The following is a 26,625-nucleotide window of genomic DNA, read 5'->3' on the forward strand; positions in this document are numbered from 1 at the left end:
GAGTTCCCTCAAAAAATTAAAAATAGAACTATCAGATGATCCAGCAATCCGATTTCCTGATATATATCCAAAGGAAATGAAATCACTGTCTTATAGAGATACCTCTACTCCCATGTTCACTGCAGCATTATTTACAATACCCAAGATATGGAAACAACCTTAGCATTCACTAACAGATGAAAGGATAGGGAAACTGTGATACACACACAGAATGGATTATTCAAACATGAAAAAGAAAGAAATCTTGCCGTTTGTGACAACATGGACAGACCTTGAGGGCATCATGCTAAGTGAAACAGTGAAATAAGTCAGACACAGAAAGACAAATACTGTATGATTTCACTTAAACGTAGAATTTTTAAAAATCCAACCTCATGGAAATAGAGAACAAATTGGTGTTTGCCAGAGCTGGAGGGTGGAGGTGGAAGAAATGAATGAAGGCGGTCAAAAAGTACAAACTTCTAGTTATACGATGAAAAAGTCCTGGGGATATAATGTACAGCATGGTGACTATAGTTCTAACAATACTATATTGTATATTTGGGAGTTGTTAAGAGTGTAGATCTTAAAAGTTTTCATCACAAGAAAAAAAGTTGTAACTACAAAGTGATTGATGTGTTAACTAAATTTATGGTAACCATTTCACAAAATATAAATATATATATCAAATAAGTATACCTAAAACTTATACAATGTTGTATGACAATTACATCCCAAGAAGAATGAGGAAAAAAATTCACATTTATATGAAAAAAGAGAGCGAAAGAATTAGTGATTTAGAAACTAGGTAAGAGGAAATATTCCACAACAGAGCAGAGACCAAAAATTTGAAAATAAAGGAGAGGATAAAATCTGAGGAAGTCAGAATGACAAGTTCAAATGTATCTTTAATCATAGTTCCAAAAAAAGGAAGAGAGAATACATGGAATAAAGACATAAAGAGATTCCAGAACTGATGAAAGGCATTGAGTCACAGATTTTTAAATTCCACTGAATCCCAATCAGGATAAATAAAAAAGGTATCTACTTCTAAATACATTGCAGTAAAACTGCAGAGTACTAAGGACAAAGATGTAGAGGAAGAGCTATTTCATATAGGGTAAATAGGCAAGTCTTCTCTGAAGAGTTGCTATTTGATCAGAGACCTGGATTAAAGCAATACAGGGTGAGGGAAAAGCAAAGAAAATGAGGAAGAATAAGCAAAAAGACCTATGTCACTGAAAGGCGTAAACTGGATAGAGAGTGGTAGGAGCTGGTGGTCACTGACACAGCCTTGGCCAAAGTATGTACAGTATTAGTAGCCATAGTAAAGTCTTTAAATTTTATTTTTAAGTGACAGGAGGAAGTCAATGGACATTTTTAATGGAGGAATGACATTATCTACTTAACGTGTTAAAAATTTACTCTGGTACTATGTAGAGAAAAAGATGCAAGAGGATAAGAACAGATACTACATGACTATTAGGAGGCCAGTAACAAAGACTAGGCTAGAGATAGTGCTTACTTACTGTGGATGCTGCCAGTGAGGGTAAGGAGAAGTAGATGTATTGGGGGCCTATATAGAAACAGTAGCTAACATTTTTTTTCATTCTTTTTTTTTTTTATTGAAGTATAGTCAGTTTACAATGCTGTGTCAATTTCTGGTGTACAGCATAATGCTTCAGTCATACATATATATATATTCATTTTCATATTCTTTTTCTTTATAGATTACTACAAGATACTGAATGTAGTTCCCTGTGCTAGATAGTAGAAACTTGTTGTTTATCTATTTTATAAATAGTAGTTAGTATCTGCAAATTTCAAACTCCTAATTTATCCCTTCACACCCCCTTTACTCCCTGGTAACCATAAGTTTGCTCTCTATGCCTGTGAGTGACAGTAGCTAACATTTATGGGGCACTTACCATATGCTGCACATTGTTCTAAGTGCTTTACATATATTAACTCTTAATTCTATTAATGATCCCATGAAATTGATAATCTTATTCCCATTTTTGCTGATGAGAATACACACAGAGAGGTGAAGAAAATGGCCCAAGATCATAGAGTGAGTTAGCTGTGAAGACAAATTTTTTGACTCCACTGCCTCTGCTCTTAACCACAATGAGACAGAATGCTTAGTGACAGAGTGCATATGAGAGGAAGGAGAATATCGACAAAGAAAACAAGATATTGGGTGTAACTGTGAGATTTCAGGTGTAAATGGATGGATGGTGGTGCCTTTAGTGCACTGCAGATGGCCAGGTTGATGGGAGGTGAGTTTAGTTTGGAGCAGGTTGAGCTTCAGTTGCCTTGAAAGATACACACAGAGATGGCAAGTAAGCCAGGAGTTTAAAGCAGAAGTCAACACTGGTGGACTGAGCTGGGAGTCAGCATATAAAAGATAAATCATGGGCTTGGATAAGCATGCCCAAAGAGAGAACAGAAAGTGAAAACACAAGGTATGGGACTAAGCAAGCCTTAAGAGACTCCATATGTAGAATTCAGGGAAAGGAGAAAAGGCTGGTAAAGGAGATTTAGAATGTAACAGAACTGAAGAATGTAGTATCACAGAAGCCAAGAGAAAAGGACTATTACAAGAAGAAATGATGCTGAAAGTTGCTGAGAAATCAAGGTATCTTTTTTCTTCCCCCTCAGGGTAGTTCTCTAGGTTAAAAGGTAGAATGTACTGTAGTCTCAACAACTTCCAATGTAAACTTTTCAAAAATGACATCTAAGAAGAAAAAAAATCTTGTATTAGGAAATAGTCTCAATTTTTCTGAAGTATGTATTTATCAAAGCATTTAAGATTGAGATCTGAAAACTTTCATTTAGAAGTTTTCAATTTTTGTAGCTTTTACTGCAAAAAGCATAAAATAGTTAAAACATATTTTATTTACAAGCAAATAGACAGTAAAATTTTTCTCACCTATATAAAAAAAGATCTTTGGCAAGTCGCTTAGGTCCAATGATTTTGAAGATAATTTCGTATGTTTCAAGTGCCTTCCGGTGAACTCCACCTGGTAGTGCTGGATGTAGACATTGAGCTAGGCGTTTGCCTATGGTCAGCTTTTTGGGTACTACTTGGTACTTTGCATTATTCTGTAAAACCTTGAAGAAAACATTTTAATTCAATTGAGGAAAAAAATTACTTTTTCTTGTTATTTCCATTTTCTAGCACAGTATTACCAAAAATCCTCATAGGACTTCTTTACACCCTAAAAAAGTTATAAAGGATGCCAAAAAAAACCTTTTGTTTTTGTCACTTATAGCTATCAATAATACTAGATTTAAAATTAAAACTAGAACTTAAAAAAATCTATTACTTTGTTTAAAAAAATAAACTCATTACATTTTAACAGAAATAACATGTTTATGAAAAATAACAGTATTTTCCAAAACATATTTGTTCAGAAGGAAGGCATTGTTGTAGATTTTTGCAAATCTTGAATGTCACTCAACCGTCAACCTATTTTTGATACACTGTTTGAAATCTGTGAAGAAAATCGAACTTCAACGTAGACACATAGTATAGCAAATAATTCTAATGCTAACAAGAATATATATGAAATTATAATTGCCCGTTTGTTTTTACTGATTTCCCAATTGGACCAAATCCATGTTGCTGTATTTATTCAACCACATTTCTTTAGAGACAATGGTCAAGGTAGAATTTATAGAAGATTTTATCTCACAAACCACCCAAAGGAGATTAATTATTTAAGTAATAAAAGACTTAAAAATGTAGTACATGTAAGTATTATGGTAAAATGCTGATAGACTACTACAAAATGAACACTTAGAATGAATACAGTATAATACACTAGAACTGTAATAAAGATGAAATACAAAAGTCCTGTATTTAAAAAAAAATGAAGAATTGAGGTTAAAATATATAAAAATGATCTAATCTACCAAAGGCAGTACAGAATAGACAACAATAGACATTCCAGTTCATAAAAAAAGTCAAGGGTCTGAGGTCCACTTAGATACAGCACTTTCAATGTTCTTCCCACTACAAGTCTTCAATTCAGTTTTAAATTGGATGTAATGAATATAAATAAAATTAGATCTATGACTACAAAGCAAATTAAGGGCAAAACACCAATAGGAATTCAGCTACAAAAAATTTTTATTCTTTCAAACTGGATGCTTTCCATTTCTAAAATATTAATTTGAATTTTGAACATAGAAACAAAGTCAGTATGTACACACATTTTAAAAAATATAATTATTTTACCAGAAATACCTCTGTAGAAGGAAATTTAATGATCTGTAACACAAAAATTTCAATAAAGAAATTCTAATACCAAATAATTTTTTAAAAAGCAAAATATAGCACAATTTTCTAAAAACATTTGAGTTAGAAAACTTGTATAAATGAGGTGAAAATTTCGTATATTAATAAACAATAAAATTTAAAACATATTTAAAGTACCTTCAACAAATTTTATATATATATATATATATATATATATATATATATATATATATTCATTCTTTGCTTTGTTGTTTCACCATGATTTTAGGTAAGTTTCATTAATGTCTTGCATATCCTACTTTGTGTTATCTGGTTACAGTGAAATCCGTTTTTGTGAATATTGGTTAACTATAAAAAACTACTTGTGCAGTTAATTAGGCAAATTAATTTCCATAATTAAATGAATTGCTTTAAAAAATAGTTCCTACTAAGTCTTCAGAAAGAGACCCTTTAGAACAAGAAAGAATCTAACCACCTTTAAACAAATTTCTACTTTTGGATGCAATTTCTTGGGGATGTTGTAAAAATTTTGAGAATTTCTCAAACCTCAAATGATAAATGTTAAAAGTTAACACATCAAACAGAAGTTTGTGCCTCTAATTTTAAGATAAATCCTTGGCACATTGAAAATGAAAGTTCTTTTGTAAGATGTTAGGGTAATTATGCATAGTAAGTATGAGGTTGAAAACTAGTGTCCTTGGTATGTATTTTAAGACAAATTTCTTTCCTAATAATTGTATGCTAAGCTCTTTGACATTAGAATAGTTACTGGAAGAGCTCGCCTTTCCTATCTGCTCCCCTAGTCCATTTATTATGTAGAAGCATTCGTATTCAGTAACAGCTATTAAAAACAAATCCAAAAAGCCCCAAAATTAAAACTATGGATGTGAAGTGAGAAACTGTCATCTAAATTGGAGAAAAAAGGGCTACGAGTTGATCAGTGATGCCACCATTACAGGAGCGAATAGAAGCCAGACATGTCAAGAAGGATCATTCAAGGCCAACTCCAAGGCTTAAGCAACTGCTTGTCACTTTTGTAGAAAGTACTGTCTACAAGAATTGCCTGGATATGAAATGTTTCCTTACTGCTACACACTGTTTAGAAAGGACACAGCAGTTACTGCTTTCCATATGCAGTAATTCATTCTGCCACCAGGAACTCCAGAACCACATCTGATGCTCAATGACAAACGTATTAGCCCTCATGGTTAGCATATTTGCCCACTAGTCTTGTGTTTATAGGTAATAATGGAATAACTGTATTTTTCAAGAACTGTTGTTGTTTTGGCCTCAAAAAAAAAAAAAAAAAAAAAAGACCACCCAGGCTCATGAAGTAAAATAGCAGAATCAAAAGTAATTCTGAGGTTTAGCTATGTTTTTAAATTCTTTACTTCAAGGTTTAGAGAAATCCAGTAAGTGCAGCTGCAGATTTCTGATTTTTGCTCCTTTTTATGAAAGTAAGTAAGAAAGACATACCTTATTAAGTTTTCCAAGTGCCGATATCAAATCTGCCCATTCACTGGAGTATTCAAAATTCTTCAGTGCTTTGTCAATTGCAGCTACATAGTTTCTGTATTTGGAGTCACTCAGTAACTCCAGCTCTTCTGTGTTCATCCTCCCACAGCGTCCCACTAGAGACCAATTCCAAAGTCATGTAAAATCATTACCTACAAAAAAGTTTGCAGGAGGAACCAAAGTTACAAAGTAAAGTATTAAAACGGGTTCTGAGTTAACAGCTAACTTTAAAATGTTAACTTGATTTAGAAGTGGTCAAAATTCTAGTCAGTTATGTAGGGACATGGAAGTATTCAAAGACAGCTTCAAAGATACCTACTCACGTGTTCCTTTCCCAGGAACTGGGAATTGGCTGTGAGAACTTAGGGATTTATAAAAGACTAAGACATATTCCCAAATCTATTTCAGTTTAGAAATGTTTTTTCTCTGTTGTATTTGCTGATAAAACATTTCTGATATAAATACTCATCTACTTTGTTTTGATCCTAAAATACGTTAAGACTGGTTAGATTAGAAACATTAAGGACATTAAAAAAAAACCCAACAACAAGAAAAAGAGAAAGAAATGAATGACTTAGAGATCATCTTATTTTATTAAGCAATAAATGGGCATATAGTATGAAAGAACATCAGCTATTTGGAATTAATAAAACTTTTAATAAAACTGACAAGTATATGTGGTAATTTAAAATATGTCCACAAATCCTTTGATATTACTTCCAAAAAGCAGTATCTAATTCTCCAGCCCCTCGGGCTGGATTTGGGGACTCAATTCTAACAGGAATAATGAGGCAGAAGTGACAGTGTGTAATGGCCAAGACTAGATCATAAAAGCACTTCAGCTTCCTCCTTACTCTCTCTTAGATCACTACCTCTGGGGAAAGCCAGCTGTCACATCACCAGGACACTTCAAAGATCCTTGTGGGGAGGTTCCTGTGGAAGGAACTGAGGTTTTTCTGCCAACAGCCATGTGAGTGAGCCATCTCAAAAGCAGATCCATCATCCCCAGGCAAGCCTTGATTTGACTGCAGAACCAACTGACATCTTGACTGTAAGTTCATGAGAGATCCCGAGCCAGAACTACATAGCTAAGTGTCTCAAATTCATGACCTACAGAAATCTTGCTGTTTTAGGCCACTGAGTTGGGGGTGGGGGGTAATTTGCACAGCAATAAAATAGATAACCAATACAGAATGGTAATAAGGATTTCAGGCTCAACTTAAAAACCAATGTGGCCTCTCCTTCACTTGTTTGGTATCCTCTCTGACTTTTAACTTTACCCTCTTCCCTAGAGCAGAGCTTACGGATCTGCAGAAGGGTCTAAGAATGGGCCTCAAGGGATGCCAATACAAATAAATGAGAGTTAAAAATAGTCTTCTCAACAAATGATTTGGGGTAACTGGGTATCCAGATATAAAAGAATGAAGTAGACTTCTTACTCACACCTACACAAAGGTCAACTCAAAATGAATTATAGATCTAAATGTAACAGCCAGAACTATACAACTCTTAGAAGAAAATACAGGAGTAAATCCTCATGACCTAGAAGCTAGGTCTTCTTAGAAATAACACTAAAAGCACCATAAGCAACACAACCCACAACCAAGGAAATAATAAATAAATTAGACTTCATCAAAATTAAAAACCCTTGTGCATCAAAGGATACCATCAACAAAGCAAAACTGACAAAATGCAAGAAAATATATCACCCATATTTCTGATAATGGTCTTGAACTAGGCAAAGAACTGTTACGAGTCAATAATGAAAGGACAAATATTAAAAATGGGCAAAGAATCTGAATAAACATTTCCCCAAAGAAGATACCCAAATGGTCAGTAAGTATATAAAATGATACTCAAAATCATTAATCATCAGGGAAATGCAAATCAGAACCACAAAGACATACTTCACACACTATAGGATGGCTATAATAAAAAAGACAGTAACAAGTAATGGTAAAGATACGGAGAAACTAGAACCTTTGTACACTGCTGGTGGGAATGTAAATTGGTGTAGCTGCTTTGGAAAACAGTCTGGCAATTCTTATAAAGTTCAACATAAAATTAAATACAACCCAACAATTCCACTCCTAGGTATGGTACATATACCCAAGAGAAATGAAAATATGCCCATACAAAAACTTGTACTGAATGTTCAAAGAAGCATTATTCCTACTAGCCTAGGGGGACAACTCAAATGTCCACCAACTGATATGTGTATGAATAAAAAAACAATGGAATATTATTCAACTATAAAAAGGAACGAAGTACTGTTACACATTACAACATGGATGAACCTTGAAAACATTATGTTAAGTGAAAGAAACCATTCACAAAAGACCATATATTTATGCTTCCATTCATATGAAATGTCCAGAATAGACAAGTCTTTAGAGATGGAAGTAAATTAGTTTTTGGTTAGGGTGGCAAGGCGAATGAATTGGGGAGAAACAGAAAGCAACTCCTAATGAGAATAGGGTTTCTTCTTGGGATGACAAAAATGTTAAAATTGATTTTAAGGATGGTTACACAACTCTGTGAATGTACCAAAAACCACTGAATTATACACTTTAAAGAGGTGAATTGTATGGTATGTGAATTATACCTCAACAAAGACATACAGCTGTATATGTGTGTGTATATGTAAGACATATACATATATCTGTGTATACATTTTATGCATATGAAAATGGACTCCAGAGATTTGTGAATTACCTCAGACTACATGCAAAATTCACACCTTACATTTTACTGGGGATATAGTCTACTTTTATAAGTCTCAAAAATAGTTTTTGAAGTAATCCTCAAAAAAGGTTAAGAATCACTACTCTAGAGAACATAAACTGTATTAGTAAAACCTGTTTGCACTGAAAAAAGCTAAAAATCTATTAATTTATTAAATCAAATTTCCCTGGCTAAGATTATGCCCCAAAGAAGCAACATATACTTCCCAATTCTCTACCTCAATTCTTTTATCCATAAAAACAAAAATAAAGACAAATCCTAAATCCCATCTTTGGAGAGAATAATCACCTTAAATATAGAGCCAGCTGACATGTGAAATTATTCATGTCAGTGTACCATATGCCAAGTACTATGTCTTAGTGCCGACTAGAGAAAATCCCTGACCTTGTGTTACTTTCCCAATTGGGAGGGGTGGGAGTTGAGAATAAGGTAATAGAAATCCTTCAAGACAATTTGCTTTTCTCTTTAAAATGGTGATATCTGACCTTAGGAGCTTAAAATAATACAAAGTTTATGAGGAAAAAACCCACTTTATCATTATATCTTCATGCTCTGGACTCTCAAAGCAACAAACCAAACATAAAGCAGTATTTTGAAGTACTCCTCTGAGAAATCCAAGATGAATGTGACATTTAAATAACTGAATCAAAAATAATCTTACTTTCCATTTCAAAATTGATTTTGTTTTACAGAAGAGTTGAATATACAATTCCTCTACTAGGACAGACGCCTTTGAAAGCAGAACTATGTTTTATACACATCTGTATTTTGCACAGCACATAACTCACAACAGTGAGGCTCAAGCTGGATTCATTCCCAGTGGTTTAAGTAAAATAGTTAAGACTGGGAATAAATTAAAAATTCTGCAGTCTGTTTTATCATCAATCTATGGTTTCAAAAATTTTTTAAAACTAGATTTAAGCATAACTATAAACAAACACACAGAAATATGTGCTTCAGATACAAAAGACGTTCTAAAACAATTAAACATTCCATAGAGCATCCAAGTTCTAAAGAGTTTTGTTTAAATGGTTATAAAAAATGAATAGTCTTAATTTCAGAGTAACTATACAAAAGATACTTTGGCTAGTTTATCACTAGCTGAGCTCTCATTTTTCCCCCCTCCTTTGCCATGAAAGGTAAGAGGAGGGCTGAAGAGAGAAATAACTCCATTTAGTATTAACAAATTCTAAAGATATAACTGGGGACTGTCCACGTATTCTATCACATTCCAAGGATATGAATGAATGAATTATTTAAAGTAGGGAAAAAACCCTACTTGTTGATCATGAAAGAAAAAGCACCTAAAAATGCTATACAGTAGATGCTTTTCCAAACTTTTTGGACTAAATGAAAAATTGTCATTCAGTAATTGTTACCATGCAACAAATGAATATGGCAATTACTGACAAATCTATTTCACTGTGGTCAAAAGTTCTGGATTTCAATGTTGACACTTTCACTAAATGATCTTTAGTAAGTCATCTATTTAACCAATTTATAAAGCTAGTTACTCCACGAAACTAGTAACTTCCCTGGAGGGCTACCAACATGGATGGAAGAAAACACCTACCAGGTATTCCCCCAACAGCGTAAGGTCACCCTGTAACCATGATGTTTTGTACTTCCCCTAATCTGACCCAATCTCAAACCTTCAAATGGTATATACACTCTAGGAAACTCCAAATATGTGATCAACAGATCTTCAGCTTTTCTCTGCAGGTCTTGCCAGCTTCTGGTCTTAATTATATCCTAAGGATAAGACCTCCTTCCAAGCAGCAGAGACAGCAGCATCTTAGCTAATGTTATACATTGTGCTAACTAAATGCCAGGCACTGTTTAAATGCTTTGCATATTTTAATTCATTTAATCCTATTCGATCATGAGTCATAGGTAACTAGCATTATTATTGATCACATTAATAGATAAAGAAACAAGCACAGAAATACACATGGTACAGTTAATAAAATGGCAGAGCCAGGGATTTAAACTTAAGCAATCTGTCTTTCAAGTTCTAATTCATAACCACTACTCTTTACTCTAATGGAGACTTTTTCCTTCTTATACCTAATCCTACCTCAGGGCCAGGGAGAGGAGTGTCTTCCTTACTCCACTATACTTACCTAGCAAAATCCAACCCTGTTGAGCTCAATTATGCATAAACCCAAGGACCTGAACATTGATGGAGAGTAATTATGCACTTTAAATTGAGAGACACGAACCTGAAACACATACTCAACACTCTTCTAATCCGCTGTTTCCTATTAAGGACCTGCCTGACACAATTATTTCATAGCTTCTCTTCTCAAAGCTCTAATACCACCTTCCCTCCACCACTGCTAAAGACCAAGTAAGAAAAGAAAAAAGAACGCTCTTACATTCCCTCCAACAAATCTACAAATCTTTCTCCCCCTACTCACATATCTTCTACTTACCCTCCTGTTCTGGTAAACAAAGGACTCTCCTCCTTTTGCTGTGCTCTGATTTTTATCTCCTCTTGCCTTCTCAAGAATTCTCCCTAAATGCTTTATTGGCCTACCCTCCTCCTTCAGTACCAGTTTCTCCTGCTCTCCCAGATCATTCTCCATCAGCCTACAGATAAGCCCTGGAATCTTTCGTGGTCAAAAACTAAAATCCTTAGTCTCCCTGTAACCCCCAACAGGCTCTCTGGCTACCAACCCATTTCTCTGTTTTCTATTGTTACAAAACTTTTTGAAAGGTCTCTCTATACTATTTCATTTCTACACGTCCTATCCACTCTTCAGCCCACTCAAAAATGCCTCATGATAATGTTCCTCCAAGGAAACCACCTATATAAAGGTCACCAGGAAAGGGACCAAGGGTCACTTCTCTAACTCCTCATCTTAATCAATTTCTCAGCAGTACTCAATACTTTGTTCTTGGCTTCCAGGACTCTTCACTCTCAAGGTATATTCTGACTTCTCTAACCAGTCTTTCTCAGTCTATGTTGGCTTCTTTTCTGTATTCAATTTTTATTTTATTATTATTATTTTTCAAATGCTGAAGTACTTCATAGCTCAATCAGGAACTCTCCTCTCCCCTGAGTTATCTTCTCTAGTTCTACAGCTTCAAATAGCACTTAACTGATATACCCTAAATATATAACCACCTCTTCTATTCCTCTAACCGCTTAGCATCATCTCCAGCACTCCACTGAATTCTGCTTCTATTCTTGAACCCTATAGTCCATTTTCCAGAGAAGCCAGAGATCTTTTAAAAATCACATTATGTCATTATAATATCCAAACTCAAGTGGGAGGGTATATGCTTAGCATGCACGAGGTTCTGAGTTCAATCCCCCCAGAAAAAAATTAAAAAAAATTTTTAAGTCAAAAAAAAGAAAGAAGAGGAAGAGAGAAATTTCTCTTGAAAAAAAGAATATCCAAACTCAAATACAGCAATGTGTTTTGTATTGCAGGGCATCTTGTATTGGCTATTCTTCACACTTGAAAATTCTTAGGTCAAACTCTCTGTGTGGCAAATTCTCTCCCATCTCCAAGTAATATCAAACCCTCAGAGAAGCCTTTCTCAAGTGGCCCATACCTGGCCCACAATCTTGACATCTACTCTAGAATATCACATGATTTCCTTCCCAGCACTTTAACTAGAGTCTGAAATTGTCCTATTTATTTGCTTGTTTCCTATCTACCCTCCCTCACTGGAATGCAAATGCCATGAAATCAGGAGCCTTATTGGACTTGTTCATTTCTGTATCAACAGTCCCATAAAACTAGCCGATACACAGTAGGCCCTCAAATGTTTTGAATGAATTAATCTATCAATGTGAAGATAGTTCACGAACCATTTTGCTTTGTTCCTCTGAGAAGTTTTGTAGAAAAGAGCAGAATTAAAGTTCTATTTTATAGCCAGTGCAGTAGCCACATGACCTCACTCCCTTCAGAGTATATTCAAAATATCTAGCATGTGCTTTAAAAAATTGAAAGACTCTCCTAAGAACACCTATAAAAAATGTGCTATATCCAATTACATTTTAAAAATTAGCTCAGTTTAAGCATCTTTACTAAGCATAACTACTTAAATGTGGAAGATGTCATTCTCGCCCTTGTGAAAGGAAATCTATTAAGTATGATACTCACAGGGGTCAAATCTTTTAAAATTAATTACGTGCAAATCTTTGAAGAAAACTTTGACAAATAATTTTACTGTGTTTTATGTATATATTTAGCTATATTTTCACTTTTGGTTACAGTAAAAACTACACAAAATTTAAATCTAAGATATGAAAAATAACAAATCTCAGTGTTCCATCAAGGTGACAAACAGCAAACTTGATTGAATTTTGCTTCTTTTTTCCCTAGTAAATAGACATATACAAAATTATACATCTATTAAAAATAGTCTTTGAATTCTATAGAAGTTGTAACTTAAGGTTCCTTGTGTTTTAAATTAGGTGATTGTTGTGATAAATAAGCAATATGAAAAGTCATTTAGAAAACAGATAAGCATGAGCACGTATTACAACTTAAAATGATCCATTAATGGGTAGCTGGGATTCTACTGTAAGCATCAAATAGTAAATATCTATAACAGTGAACACTAAACATATGTCCTTGCGTTAAAGATAACTGTCTCGTCCCCAAAGCACACCAGGCAAATCAACATTGTCCATACATTATTCAAGATGGTAATTATAGCCACTGACACTGACTTAGTCATTACTCCACGGCAGGCATTACACTAAGCCTTTTATGCGAATTATCTCATTGATCTTCACAACAAATCCACGAGGCAAGTCTGCTCACAGAGCCATGTACATACGGCACTTTGATGTTTGAGATTCCACAGAGACTAAGAGGGGGAACCAGGAAGAACTCTGGCAGCCTGACTCCTGGGCCTGGTCCTTAATCACTACCTTTCTGAACTATTTTTGTCACAGCTCTTAATTCTTCTGCCTGGCATATCTCTTCTCTCTTTTTCATTTTTCAAAAAGCTGTTCAGGCTGTGTAGCCTTTCTTAACTCTTAAAACTCCCCAGTTTTTAGACACTATACTTTCTTTTCCTATTGCACTTATTTAAAAAAAATAATATAAGTACATAGGATCTCTGTTGTTCCTTCTAGACCTTGACTGAAGCACAGGGACTAAAGCTCAACTCTGAATACCCCAAATCTAGCTCACTGCTCAATATTGAAAATGTTTAGGTTAAATTAAAGTATAAGGCTAAATGACTGTAAATTCTGATATAAAAGGGTTTTGTTCTCTTTTGGTTATACCCTGTAACACAGTGATTCTAATTCAATAAATGACTACAGTGGAAGGGGAACTACATATAGTTTATATAAGAAGGCAATCTACTCTCCTGAGAAAACAATTCTTCAGAGGTAAAAATAACGCTCTCAAGTGGGTTAAATCCTAGAGAGACGCACAGAGTTGGGCTGTGTGTCCAAAAACAATTATAGGTGTGGCTGACCTCAAATTAAAGATGCCCAGGCTGATGTATTCTGTTGGATCTGCGATAAGTTCTAGTTTATAAATTCTATTATTAAGCACCCAAGGGATGCTTTACAAGACCCAGTAAAAACAGGATTGCTTTTATTTTTCTCTTGGGAAAGGGAGATTAAATTTATAAGGGCAGTAAAACATGAGGGTACCAAATAATAGTTCAGAAAATAAATATTTCAAAGACGTGTCCCACATTTTCATGAAACCTGAGGGCATCACTGAAATTCAATTACATATTCCAGTTTAGTCATATCATATTTATATTAAATATATCTATAGAAAAAATGGTTGTATTGATAATCTAAAACTGAGAATCTCAAACAACTGAATTTTGGCTTTGGGACTTAAGCTTTTTTTAAACAAAACTTTTCCCCATTCTTTTTTATTGAAGTATAGTCAGCTTACAATGTTGTGTCAATTTCTGGTGTGTAGCATAGTGTTTCAGTCATACATATACAGACATGTATTTGCTTTTCATATTCTTTTTCATTATAGGTTACTATAAGATATTGAATACATTTCTCTGTGCCTATACAGTATAAACTTGTTGTTTATCTGTTTTATATATAGTACTTAGTATCTGCAAATCTCAAACTCCCAATTTATCCCTCCCCACCTCCTTTACCCCTAGTAACCATAAGTTTTAAACATAACTTTTTAATATTTAGCATTTGCTAATATTAAAATCTGTTTGATTTTCCTATTGATAGGGTGGGGATGAAACAAATTTTTTAGGTGGCAAGGTTAAGTCAGCCTGAAAGTAAATATCAGAATGATACACTTAAAGAAAATCTAAATTATCTAGATTTACCACATTCTGGTTTTGTTTTCAATTAGGAAAAAGGAAACATCGCTTGTTGGTTTTCTTTAATATACATAGAAGGTAAAATATGAGAAAATAATGATAAAAATGAGTGGCTACTCAGAGTGATTAGAAAGAAAAACATGAAACAAGATGAAGGCTAAGTAACTTCTGGCTATCCTACCAAGTACTTTTTAAAGCATCACTTTTCAGAAGGTATCTTTTTCAAAATAAATATGCTCATTTGCAGCTATTTTCTTCAAGCAACAATGACAAATAATGATTTTGCTTTAAACTTTGAAAGGAACTATTTTAACTAAAACAAACTACTAGAAATAAAAAGAAGCAAAATTAATCTTTACAGTACAATTAAACCCACCATATTAATTTAATTGTTTCCAATAAAAAAATTTTATCTTTTAAAAATTAGTAACTTAACAATGTTCTCAGCATTTAAAAAATCAATGAACAATTACTACCAATTACTTTTACTATTCAATTTTAAAATAAAGACCGGCTGCTACACAAATTAACATAAAAATGCCGTCCTGTATATACTAAATAGAACAAAATTTTCTGTACTTCTGTACACTAATAAGTACAGAAAATTTTATAGCCTGGGAGAAAAGATAATTTTTTTTCCAAATGAAAAAAAATCCCACACAGTAAAGTTTATTTTCCTTTGTGAATTTCATTAGAAATGTTCCGAAAGTAAAGTCATGAATAAAACACACACACATACATACTAATTAAGATACAAATTCAATCAATGCTCATGCATATAAAAGATTTAGGATCAAAATATTACACAGGCAGGAAGCCACCAACATTTCAGCTGAATAATTTTACATACAGGGATTTACAGAAAGGATTCGTGTTGTACATAAACCACCCGTGTGTTTGTGCACGTCACTTTGTTCAAAGCTATGAAAGAACGGTGCTAGACAGTAAATAGCCTTGCAAGTGTTACATGCATTGATGGGTAAAGGAAAGAGACCAGAATAAATTGTAACGGTATCAAGATACTTCACAGAGAAAAATGAGGAACTACCTACAGCAAACCTGCCTTACTTCTATGTCTCTTCCAATGTTCATCTCCTCTTACGTTTTAAGGTTAAAGGGAAAATAGAACAATAGTATTAACAACACACGTATGAAAGAACAAAAGAAACTGAGGTATTCACTCTGCAAGAGAGAGAATTATCTCTAAATACTTTGGTAGATTATGGATCCTGAAGCATCTAACAGAACCAGAGCCAAAATAAGGTGTTGCTTGGTTTTTATTCAGAGTCCCTTTACAAAAACTAGGGACTCTCCAAAGCGCTGACACACCTTGAACTGTTACCATTATTATTACATTCTCCTTACTTTCCATTTCAGTCAGTCTGCTCTGTTCAGTTTTTTAGGATACCATTCCAAAACAAGAAATACAACTTGCTAAGTACTGCTATTATTATTCTCCAAACTGTTTTTTTTAACTTCACTATTTAAGTAAACAGCACCATCATCTTTCCAATCACACAAGCTTGAGCTTTGGCTTTATTCTCTACTTTCATATTCAAATCTATTAAGAAATTCAGCTTTTTTTTCCCCCACTTCCAGCTGAAGTTGACTGTGGTGGACATATCTTTCAGAAGCCTTTTAATCATGGTTCTTGCATAGTTTCCACCTGGACTATTACACTCGTTTTCCATTTTCACTACCTTAAGCATTCTAAGAGCCAATTATTTTTACACAGAAAAAAACAGTTTGAGTGTATTACTCCCTGCTGGAAGTTCTGAAAAATATATTTATAAATCAGGCAAAGCACTTCAGCCCAGTGCTTACTTAGCATGGAAGAAGTACCCTTATCCCTGCTACAATTGACATTCAATCGCTTACAAAGTAAATGCAATCTCTTAATCATATGATTAAAGTCTTTTCATAAACTAGACCCATTCATTCAATCTTGTAATTCATATTTCTGTCCTCGATAAGCAAAACCTAGCAACAAAGATCCTTTGCTTGACCAAATTTTGGTCAGGCTTCTGAACCTTCTCCTAGACCCATCTGTGCTCTTTCTTGTAAAACGCAGTTTTAGCAAGAACCCTGCTGCGTCAGTTGAACCAGAATCCTCCACCCTCAATATCTGATCAGGTTCCTCATCCTTCAATTACTGATCATCGTGCTTTGTCTTCAGCAAAAATACTGTTAGGTCAGTTTAACCAGAATCTCCTCTTACCCCTGACGTTTCCTCTAAAGAGTAGTTTTCCATCCACTGTCCCCCAACCACTCCTTGGCTGTGAAGTCCCACTTGCCCATGCTGTATTCAGAGTTGAAGCTTTTCCTGACCATTACATCTCCCAACATTCACATACATACTTCCTTCCTATGAACTACACAATGCACTTCATTTATCATGGAACTTTATTTGCTTTACCGTAATTGAACTGTGATTCCCTGTGATACAATCTTCATCTATCATTTTAGCTTTCATATCCCCAACTCCCTGCAGTGCTTGACCTACAATAACCAATAAAGACTATAAAAACTGAATGACAATAGAATATACTCAGGTGATTTTAAAAAAAATAAACTCTAATTGATTCAGAAAATGTTCCCAAGCTATATGAAGTAAAAACATCAAGAAGCAGAATAGTGTTTATAGAACGCTACCATTCATATAACCTGCATATACCTCTGAAAGAACAAACAAGAAAGTAATAAAGCTGATAACGTCCCGGAGGCCGGGTAGGAACTGGGTGAATTAAGGCCAGGGAGAGGAACACTTTTCACTGTACACTTTTTATACTTTTAAAATATGATTTATTCCCTTTTTATGGTATTAAATAAATGAGTTCAATTTTTTAAAGGTACATGAATGAATAATATCCTAAAGAACATCAAATAGCAGCTATCTAATATGTAGCATTTCCCCCATCCTCCATCTCACGAGAAATAGCAAAAAAAATCAAAATGAATAAAATCTGTATCTTCAGGGTTACATTTGAACCCAGAGGCATCCCACCATTCCCAAAGAACCATGGAAACAAATTTTGTTGATAAAGTATTTGCTGTGTTTAGTAATCTTCAAGTGGCATTTTAAGTTAATCTCTGAAAAGTCTTTCTAAAAGCATGAGCTGTGTATAACTGCATATCAAGTAAATATATACCATTTATTACTTAGTGAATGCTCACATAGTAGCTTTCCAAGATATAGTAGCTGGTTTCCAAGATGGCCTCCAATGATCCTCAACTCTTAGTATTCAAGCTCTTGTGTAATCTCCTCCCACATGAAAGTACCGCTGGCCTACGTGAACAATAAATAGAACACCGCAGAAGTGAAAGCTAGGCCATATAAGGCACTGTAGCTTCCACCTTGATGTCTCCTGGATCACTTATTCTGGGGTGAGAGCTAGCCTTTATGCCAGAAGGACACTCAAGCAGCCCTGTGGGGAGGCTCATGTTGGGAGGAACTGAGGCCTCCCTTCAACAAGCGAAAAGAATTTCCCAGTATGTGAGTGAGCCAATTTGGAAGGGGTTTCTCCAACCCCAAGTAAGTGTTTAGATGACTGCATCACAAAAACCTCAAGCCAGAATCTCAGAAACAAACTGCTCCCTAATCCCTTCTGACAGAACCTGTGAGAGAGGTATGTTGTGAGATATGTTGTTTTAAGTCACTACATTTTGTGCTAATGTTATGTTGTAATAGGAAACTAAAGAGTTTATTCTCAAATAACTTATTCCTTTTTAAAACCACAACCTCTATTAACTTTAAAGGTATAATTTTAAAAGTAGCTATGAGATCATGTAAAACAGGCAGCCTCAAATTAAAGAATCAGGTAGTCCTGGAGCACAGTGCTTTGAAGACGGCCTTCCAATAAAGTGCCAGTTGCCGTAAAAAAAAAAAAAAAAAATCATGTTACTGGAACCCATCATTCAGGCTTAAGGTGAACTCCTTACAAACTGGTGGTAACACTTATGGAACCAGTGTTATACAATACAAAAGTCATTTAAATACTCATTTTCCTTTCAAAATGACAGACATTAACTTTAAAGCAAGTACTATGGTTTTTTTTCTCCTCAGGAGAAAAACTTCTGTCTAGAAAAATTTTAAATTGAGAAACACTGTTAATATTGTTAAAATAACCATACTACCGAAGGTAATCTACAGATTCAATGCAATCTCTATCAAAACACCAATGGCATTTTTTTATAGAAATAGAACAAAAAATGTTTAAATTCACGTGGAAACACAGAAGATCCTAAATAGCCAAATAATCTTGAGAGAGAAGAGAGCTGGAGGAATCACACTCCCTGACTTCAGACTATACTACAAAACTACAGTAATCAAAACAGCATGGTGCTGACACAAAAACAGACACATAGGTCAATGGAACAGAACAGCGAGCCCAGAAATAAACCCTTGCACTTATTGTCAATTAATCTACAATTGTCAATTAATCTACAACAAAGGAGGCAAGAACATACAATGGAGAAAGGACAGTCTCTTCAACTGCTGGGAAAAATGGGCAGTTACATGTAAAAGAATGAAATCAGAACATTCTCTAACACCATATATGATGTTAAACTCAAAATGGATTCAAGACCTAAATGTAAGACTAGAAACCATAAAACTCCTAGAGGAAAGCACAGGCAGATCACTCTTTGGCAGAAACTGTAGAAATAATTTTTTTGGATCTGTCTCCTAAAGCAAAGGAAATAAAAGCAAAAACAACAAATAGGACCTCACCAAACTTAAAAGCTTTTGCATAGCAAAGGAAACCAGCCACAAAATGAAAAGACAATCTACTGAATGGGAGAAAATATTTGCAAATGATATGACCACTAAGGGATTAAAATCCAACATATATAAACAGCTCACACAACTCAACATCAAAATAACAACCCAATTTAAAAATGGGCAGAAAAACAGAACAGACATTTTTCCATAGAGGAAGTACAGATAGCCAACAGGCCCATGAATAGATCTTCAACACTGCTAATCATCAGGGAAATGCAAATTAAAACCACAATGAGATATCACTTCACTTCAAATGACTATCATCAAAAAGAACACAAATAACAAATGTTGGCAAGGATATGGAGAAAAGGAAATCCTTGTACACTGTTGATGGGAATGAAATTGGTGCAGCCACTGTGGAAAACAATGCGGAAGTTTCTCAAAAGACTAAAAATAGAACTACCACATGACCAGCAAATTCCACTACTGGATATATGCTAAAAAAACAAAAACACTGATTTAAAAAGATACATGCACCCCAAAGTTCAAAGCATTATTTACAATAGCCAAGATGTTAAGCAACCTAAGTGTCCATCAAGAGATGAATGGGTAAAGAGGATGTGATATGTACACAAATTGGAATACTACTCAGACGTTAAAAAAGAATGAAAATTTGCCATTTGCAGCAACATGGATGGACTTGGGCAATTAGGCTAAATGAAGTAAGTCAGAGAATACAAATAGTGTATGATATCATTTATATGTGGAATTTATAAAATACAACAACCTGGTGAATGTAACAAAAAAGCAGACACAGATGTAGAGAACAAACTAGTGGTTACCAATGGGGAGAGGGAAAGTGGGAGGGGCAATATAGAAGTAGAGAATTAATAGGTACAAACTATTATGTATGAAATAAGCTGCAATGATATGCTGTACAATATGGGGAATATAGCCAATAATTTATAGTAACTATAAATGGAGTATGACCTTTAAAAATTGTGATTCACTATAATTTACACTGGTAACTTACCTAACATTGTGTATCAATTATACTTCAATAAAAAATATACATATAAAAATGCAAAAAAAATTGAGACACTTTGCAATACGTCTCACTGTGTATGGAAAGCAACTGTGCCAAGTGATGACCTTTCATCAGGCTGAAGACAAGCAAAAAGTATTACTGCAGACTGGGATGGCATTTGTGGTATATAATATAGAAATTCCAGCTATCTGGAAAGTTTGACTGATCATAATAGCACATACCCTAAGGGTTTCAAGTAGCTGATATTTTACAGTAATTTTTCATAATTAATGGCACAAACAAAAGCAACTGGAAATGTAGGGCTATTTACATGTAAAAAGCAAAGAAGTAAGACAGCTGTGCTTTTATAGTTTTCCAAATACAGTCAGTTGTCACTCATAAATGATAAAAGTTTATTGGCACTGCTTCTGCAATGCTGCTTTATCTTATAGTACAGACAATGGAAAGAAACTACTTGCCTGTGTGCAGGCTCTTTTATGAAATAAAAACTATTCACCCAAAGTGCTCTTTTCTTATTCCCAAATTGAGGCTGCATCCCAGAACCTTAGACAAACAGCAATCTGACCTCTGGTTGAGTAGCACATTATTGTGTACTGATAAACCTAATATTACCACTCAGGTAAATCAGTTTTTGGAGAAGAGTAGCACCAAACTAAATAGTCTATTTACCCGGACTCTTTGTTCACGAACACAAAATAATGGCAATTTACACATTTTAAGTGCATAATAGAGATGTATGCCTGTAAACAATCTCAGCAAGTTGAGATACAAAGTGTATTTTATAGAACATGAGTAGGGAATTTATTTTCTTGCCTGTTCATGTAAAACTCCATAAGAGGAGAATGTTTCATTACCATATAAGAAAAAAGGTCATAAATGTCTTCTGTGAGATGGAAATATTAAGATATAGCTCAAACTTAAGAACTGATGAGAGAAAGAAATAGATTTCAGACTCTTTTAAGTTTATTACCTCATCTACTTTTATAGGTTTGTCAGATAAACGTACTATTAACATTTCATCACTCCTGAATCAACAGTCACCACTTTGTCACAAAAAAGGCTCCAACTGGCTTTTAGATTTAGATTTATTTCATTACACTCAAAGATATATCTTAAAGTTAATGTACCATAATAACAAAAAGGTGTTTTATTTGTAAAATTAACATTACTAACATTAAAAATATTTTTGAAAAAAAATAAACACCTGGTTCAATAATGATCATATTTAACTCTAACAATACAAGACTAAACTCAGTACACTTTTTAATTTGCAACTGAGGCTTTATTTCCCCATTCTTTCACTGATAAAATTCTAAGGAATTTTCAGGCCCTGATTAACCCAGTGTCTCTCAAATTTTGACCACAAATCAGATGTGAGATGATTTTATGGGGCCCAAGGACAGGGCAAAGTGATACTGAATCAATTCCTCTAACTACATCAGAAAGTCTCAGATTGGTGCTAGAACATTCTCTATATGCCTGTAATTCTTGCTAATCTCCTTTTTAAAGAAAGAACAGCAAACCTCAGCTGTCTTCAGTAGGTAACAGTTTCTCAAATTTAACAAAACTGTTTTGTTTTCATTGTTTTTATCTTTTTGGGGTGTGTGTGTGATTTATTTTATTTATTTATCTATTTTTGGTGGAGGTAGCGGGGAGTGAAATCAGGACCTTATGCATGCCAAGCAGGCGCCCTACCACTTGAGCTATACCCTACCTTGTTTTTATCATCTTATCTTTATATCTACTTTCTGTTTGTGGCAAGTGATATCTGCTTTTTATTTATGGTGATTATTTCAAGTTTCCTTTAAAAATTATGTAAATAATTACATTCATAAATATGAAGAAAGTAAGTACACAGGAAGTAAACAGACATGGCCAAAATTTTGAAGATGCTGTAAGAATGTGACTCAGTCAAGTTTGAGAGATACACATTTATCCACTAGGCCAACAAACGTTAAGTGCTTACTATGAACACACTATTCATTCTGTCATCATGAAGGACAGAAAAGAATGAATGTTCAAAGACAGAAAAACAGTAATGTGAGAAGAGAAGGTATTTACTTCAAAATGAGGTAATCAAAAAAGGATTCACAGACAAGGTGGCACTTGAACTAGGACTTAATGGGTATGATTGAGACATGCAGAGACAGGGCAAGCATTCGAGAAGAAAAGTGTAACAATACAGGCCTGGTGGTGGGTGACACTGTAAATCTTGACTGCGGTGATGGTTACATGGGTGTGCATATAATGTACAGATAAGATGAGTGTACATTATTACATGTAAATTTTTCCTTGATAAACGTGATACCACACCTTTGGCCTATGCAATGAAAAATCATTGAGGTTTCAGGCTTGGATGGATAGCTTAGGGAGGGGGAGGTACACACAACAGAGAAGGGAGGGATCCAAATTCAAAGACAATGGGATCAAAAGTACTTACTTTCACATAATAAGTTTTCAGTAAAATTTACTCCATACTTCTACTTAAGTTTCATTTCAGGAGACAGCTTATCTGAATTAAGGTCTACCTAGTAAAATTAAATGTACTGTTCCCCACTCCTGCAAACAAAGGAGCACATTAATAGTACACACCCCTAACAAAGTAACAAAGAATAGGTGGAAGTAGGCACACTGATTGTGTGCTTAGTGACACACCATGATTTGAGATTGTATTCAATACTTAGATCCTGTTTGTAAGCAAATTAGAAGTAACTGCCTTAGAATTTACATTTTAACTTTCAACTCTTCAATGAGATAAGCTTTTAAAATTAGTTATTAATTATTAAGTACATTTCAAGTGGTTTTTATACATTTCATAGTAAGAATTCACGACTAGAGAGGGAGGGAAGTCATAGAAAAAGCAATGCCATTATCAAGAAGTCTTTACTTGTTAGAACTTTATAAGGGCATTCTTAATAAAGTCAGCAACTTGACCACAAAATCAAATTCCAAACATGAATTAATTACAGTTATAGAAAGGCATCAAGAGACCAGAAAAAAAGAAGATATACTTTTGCCATAAATTAAAGCATCAAAGCTCACGGAAACCTATATGAATCCTTAATATTAATACTTCATTAAGGAAACTATAAGCCGTTTGTTATACCACTGCATTGCCACTATCTTCAGGCTCTGGAAAGCTTAAACTGAAAGCCACAGAAACATACAACGTAGGGAATTTCAGAGCTGAAAGGGGACTCAGCTCAACTACAGTAATTTTCAAATTGGTATTCTATGTAATTACATTCTAGGAGATGTTAACAGGTTCGCCACGAAAAAATTTGCTCTCTGGTCAGGTAAGTTTGGGGAATGCTTCAGTAACTTCCCCCTGGAAGCTTGCACCCTAGAGGTTTACATGCATATTAGCACAGTAGTAAAGGTTTTGAGACGTCCTACAGTTAAAAGCAAATCAAAAGTTAAACCTGATTTAACCCAATGTGCTCCCAAATTATTTTCCATGGAATAATGTTTTGGGGGCAGTAAGCCTATTAATGGGTTCAGAACAGTGTTTAGGGGAAACGTAAGTTTGGAGAACTCTGATCTGATGCAATTCCTTTAAACAGATGAGGAAACTGAGACCCAGAGAGCTCATACCTGATTAGCAGGAGAACAAAGGACTCAGATGAAAATCTCTAGTTCCCAGACCAGAGCTCTATTCCACTAACATAACTATTAAATAGGTCTCCTTTGCATATAAGCAAACATTTAATTAACAACATTTAATTTACACTTAACATTTTGGTTATGTTGTTATTTTCTGGTTTATGTATTAACTTAAATGGTTTTAATTCGTCAAGTCTCCTAATAATCAGGATCACCTGGAGATTTGCTCTTGTTAAGTAATTCTGGGGAATGATTTAGTTCAGAGGGGCTGAAAGTAATCATTTTAAAATAAAGCATTTGCACTCCAACTGGTTTTGCTTTACTATTGCTATAACTTCTGTCAGCTCAACTAAATCACTGCTGTTTATCAGGTGGTAAGTTATTTAGTGCCTAAAGCTGACACATGTTACCTATAATAAAATGCATGATCTTATGTCTACATCAAGACAGCAAACAACATGGAAATTGAGAGATTTTTGTCTCTCAATAATTCAGGGCTTATTTGTCAGGCAAACACTTTTCTCCTATCTTTTTTTTTTCTGTAATTACCAAAAAAAAAAAAAAAAGTTTTGATTCCTTTAAATAATATCTCCCAATCAGATTTTCCCAAACTTTGTATTTCCCAAACTCCACAGAACTCTAAGAAAGTGTAAGAATAATCAAAACACAATTTACCTAGCTTGAAAAAAGTAGTATGCCACCCCTCCCCCCTCTGGGTAGGTGAAAAGAATGGAGGAGACCGAACAAGTGACTATTGTTATGTTGCAACTTCAAAACGCTTGAGAATCAAAGGTGATGATTGTTAACAACTTCCTTATGACTAAGCTGACTTCCTCTAATAAACTTCTACACTCCTTTCCCACCCTCTACACGGAACATTAACCAGGACAGGTATTCGTGCAGCCTCAATCTTAAAAGAACCGCCCCCCCCCCCCCGCAAGAGACCGCACGATGCCTCGATTTGGCCAGCAAAGAGGTGCGTCCGCTCGCTTCCACCGCACAGGTGCGACCTCCACCCCAACCTCGCGCGCCGTTCGGCCCTGCGCAGGAGTCTCGGCCCCGCCACCAGGCGCCCCGGCCTGGCCCCACCTCCGCCCACCCCGGCCCCAGCCATCCTCGCGCCTCCGCCCGGCCCCGGCTCCGGCCTGCCGGTCCCCACGCAGCTGCCGCCTCCACGGAAACCAGAGGGCGGCCGGCCGGCTTTGCGGCTCCAGGCGGGGCCAGGGCGGCAACACCCCCGACGCCACAGCAGCGGACCCGCGGGGCGTCCCCGCGTCTCAGGAACGAGCCGGGCCCAGGAAGCCGTCCAGGGCCGGCGGCCGGCCTCGCGACCGCGCTGGGGGCGGGGACGCTGTTACCTGCCGTGGGTTCGGCCGCTCCCTGCCGGCGCCGCTCTCCTGGCAACCGCGGCAGCTACAGGGAGGCCGGGAGCCGAAGGGCCTAGTGACAGCTCCCAGCGTGCACTGCGCCCGCGCCCACGCCGGCGTCGACGTCCGCGGCCTTCGGTCCCCGCCCCCTGTCCGTTCCTTGGCTGCCGGCTCTAGATGTCACCATAGCGCCCTCAAGCGGACGGTCGGGGAAGCGGCCCATCGCCGCCGAAAGAGGAAATGGACCTGGAATGGGTGTAGCAGGTGTTTTCAACTCGCCAGGGCCCTCCCCATCTTGATTGAAAACAGCTTTTAAACAGTATTTGAATAATGATTTAGGTACTATTTAACTAATTCTCAACATTTCATGTGAGGAACTCAAAGCCCAGAGAGTTTAGACGACTTGTGAAGTTAGGAAACAAATAGTTGTTATCACGTTAGGACCAATTTTGATTCTAGAACTCTCTAAATCATGTAGTTACATGGAGGATTGCACCTTTTTGCCTAAAACGAAGGGTCAAAAATGAGTTCTTTTGCTAATGTGTGACTATAATATGAAATATAGCAATCTTTAAAACTAAACAAACACCAATTATGAAGAGCATGCTGTGTTAAGAATAGTATATGTTTAAATATAATGTGTCAGCTAAGCACTGAATAGCCTTGAGAAGTAAAGGTGGAAGATGTGAGGTGTTGAAAATGTGGAGGGAAATAATAAACTAGTATATGACAGAAATAGAAAAGAGTTTTATTTAAGCCAAATTGAGGACTACAGCCTGGGAAACACAGATTGAAGAAACACTTGACTTGTGTTCCACTGAACTACAAAATACGGGAAGCTTAAAAACACGCACAATTTCATGAGTTATTTGTCAAGACTTAGAATTGGAGTTGGCAAGAAGTAAAGGTGCTTGTTAAGTAAGGATTGGTTGAGTTCCAAAATGGTTGCATAGTTAGAAGGGGAGAACTCAGTACTAAAAAGTTGCAGCTGGTAGCTGCTAGCAGATACTGTTTTGACAATGGCTGGATGTGTCCTTGAATCTGATATAGTTCAGAAAATACAGTTTCTTAGTGATGCAGAAATGTGTCTGAGACC

General features: G+C 35.6%; 1 protein-coding gene across 13 annotated transcripts in view; it reads right to left on the reverse strand.

Annotated features, from left to right (window-relative positions):
• The window catches only part of DOP1A (DOP1 leucine zipper like protein A), a 93,982-nt gene extending 68,344 nt beyond the window's left edge, over positions 1-25,638 (reverse strand). For all 13 annotated transcript variants that reach the window (XM_064486911.1, XM_064486917.1, XM_064486913.1 and 10 more), the window contains exons 1-3: positions 25,521-25,638; positions 5,720-5,910; positions 2,912-3,093 (exon numbers count right to left, since the gene is read on the reverse strand). In XM_064486911.1, coding sequence (XP_064342981.1) covers positions 2,912-3,093; positions 5,720-5,857 — 320 coding nt within the window. In that variant the 5' untranslated portion in view covers positions 5,858-5,910; positions 25,521-25,638. The remainder of the gene's footprint in view (positions 1-2,911; positions 3,094-5,719; positions 5,911-25,520) is intronic.
• Between the last annotated feature and the right edge of the window lie 987 nt (positions 25,639-26,625).

This window comes from Camelus dromedarius, chromosome 6 (genome assembly GCF_036321535.1).
Source record: "Camelus dromedarius isolate mCamDro1 chromosome 6, mCamDro1.pat, whole genome shotgun sequence".
In the NCBI taxonomy this organism is placed as follows: domain Eukaryota; kingdom Metazoa; phylum Chordata; class Mammalia; order Artiodactyla; family Camelidae; genus Camelus; species Camelus dromedarius.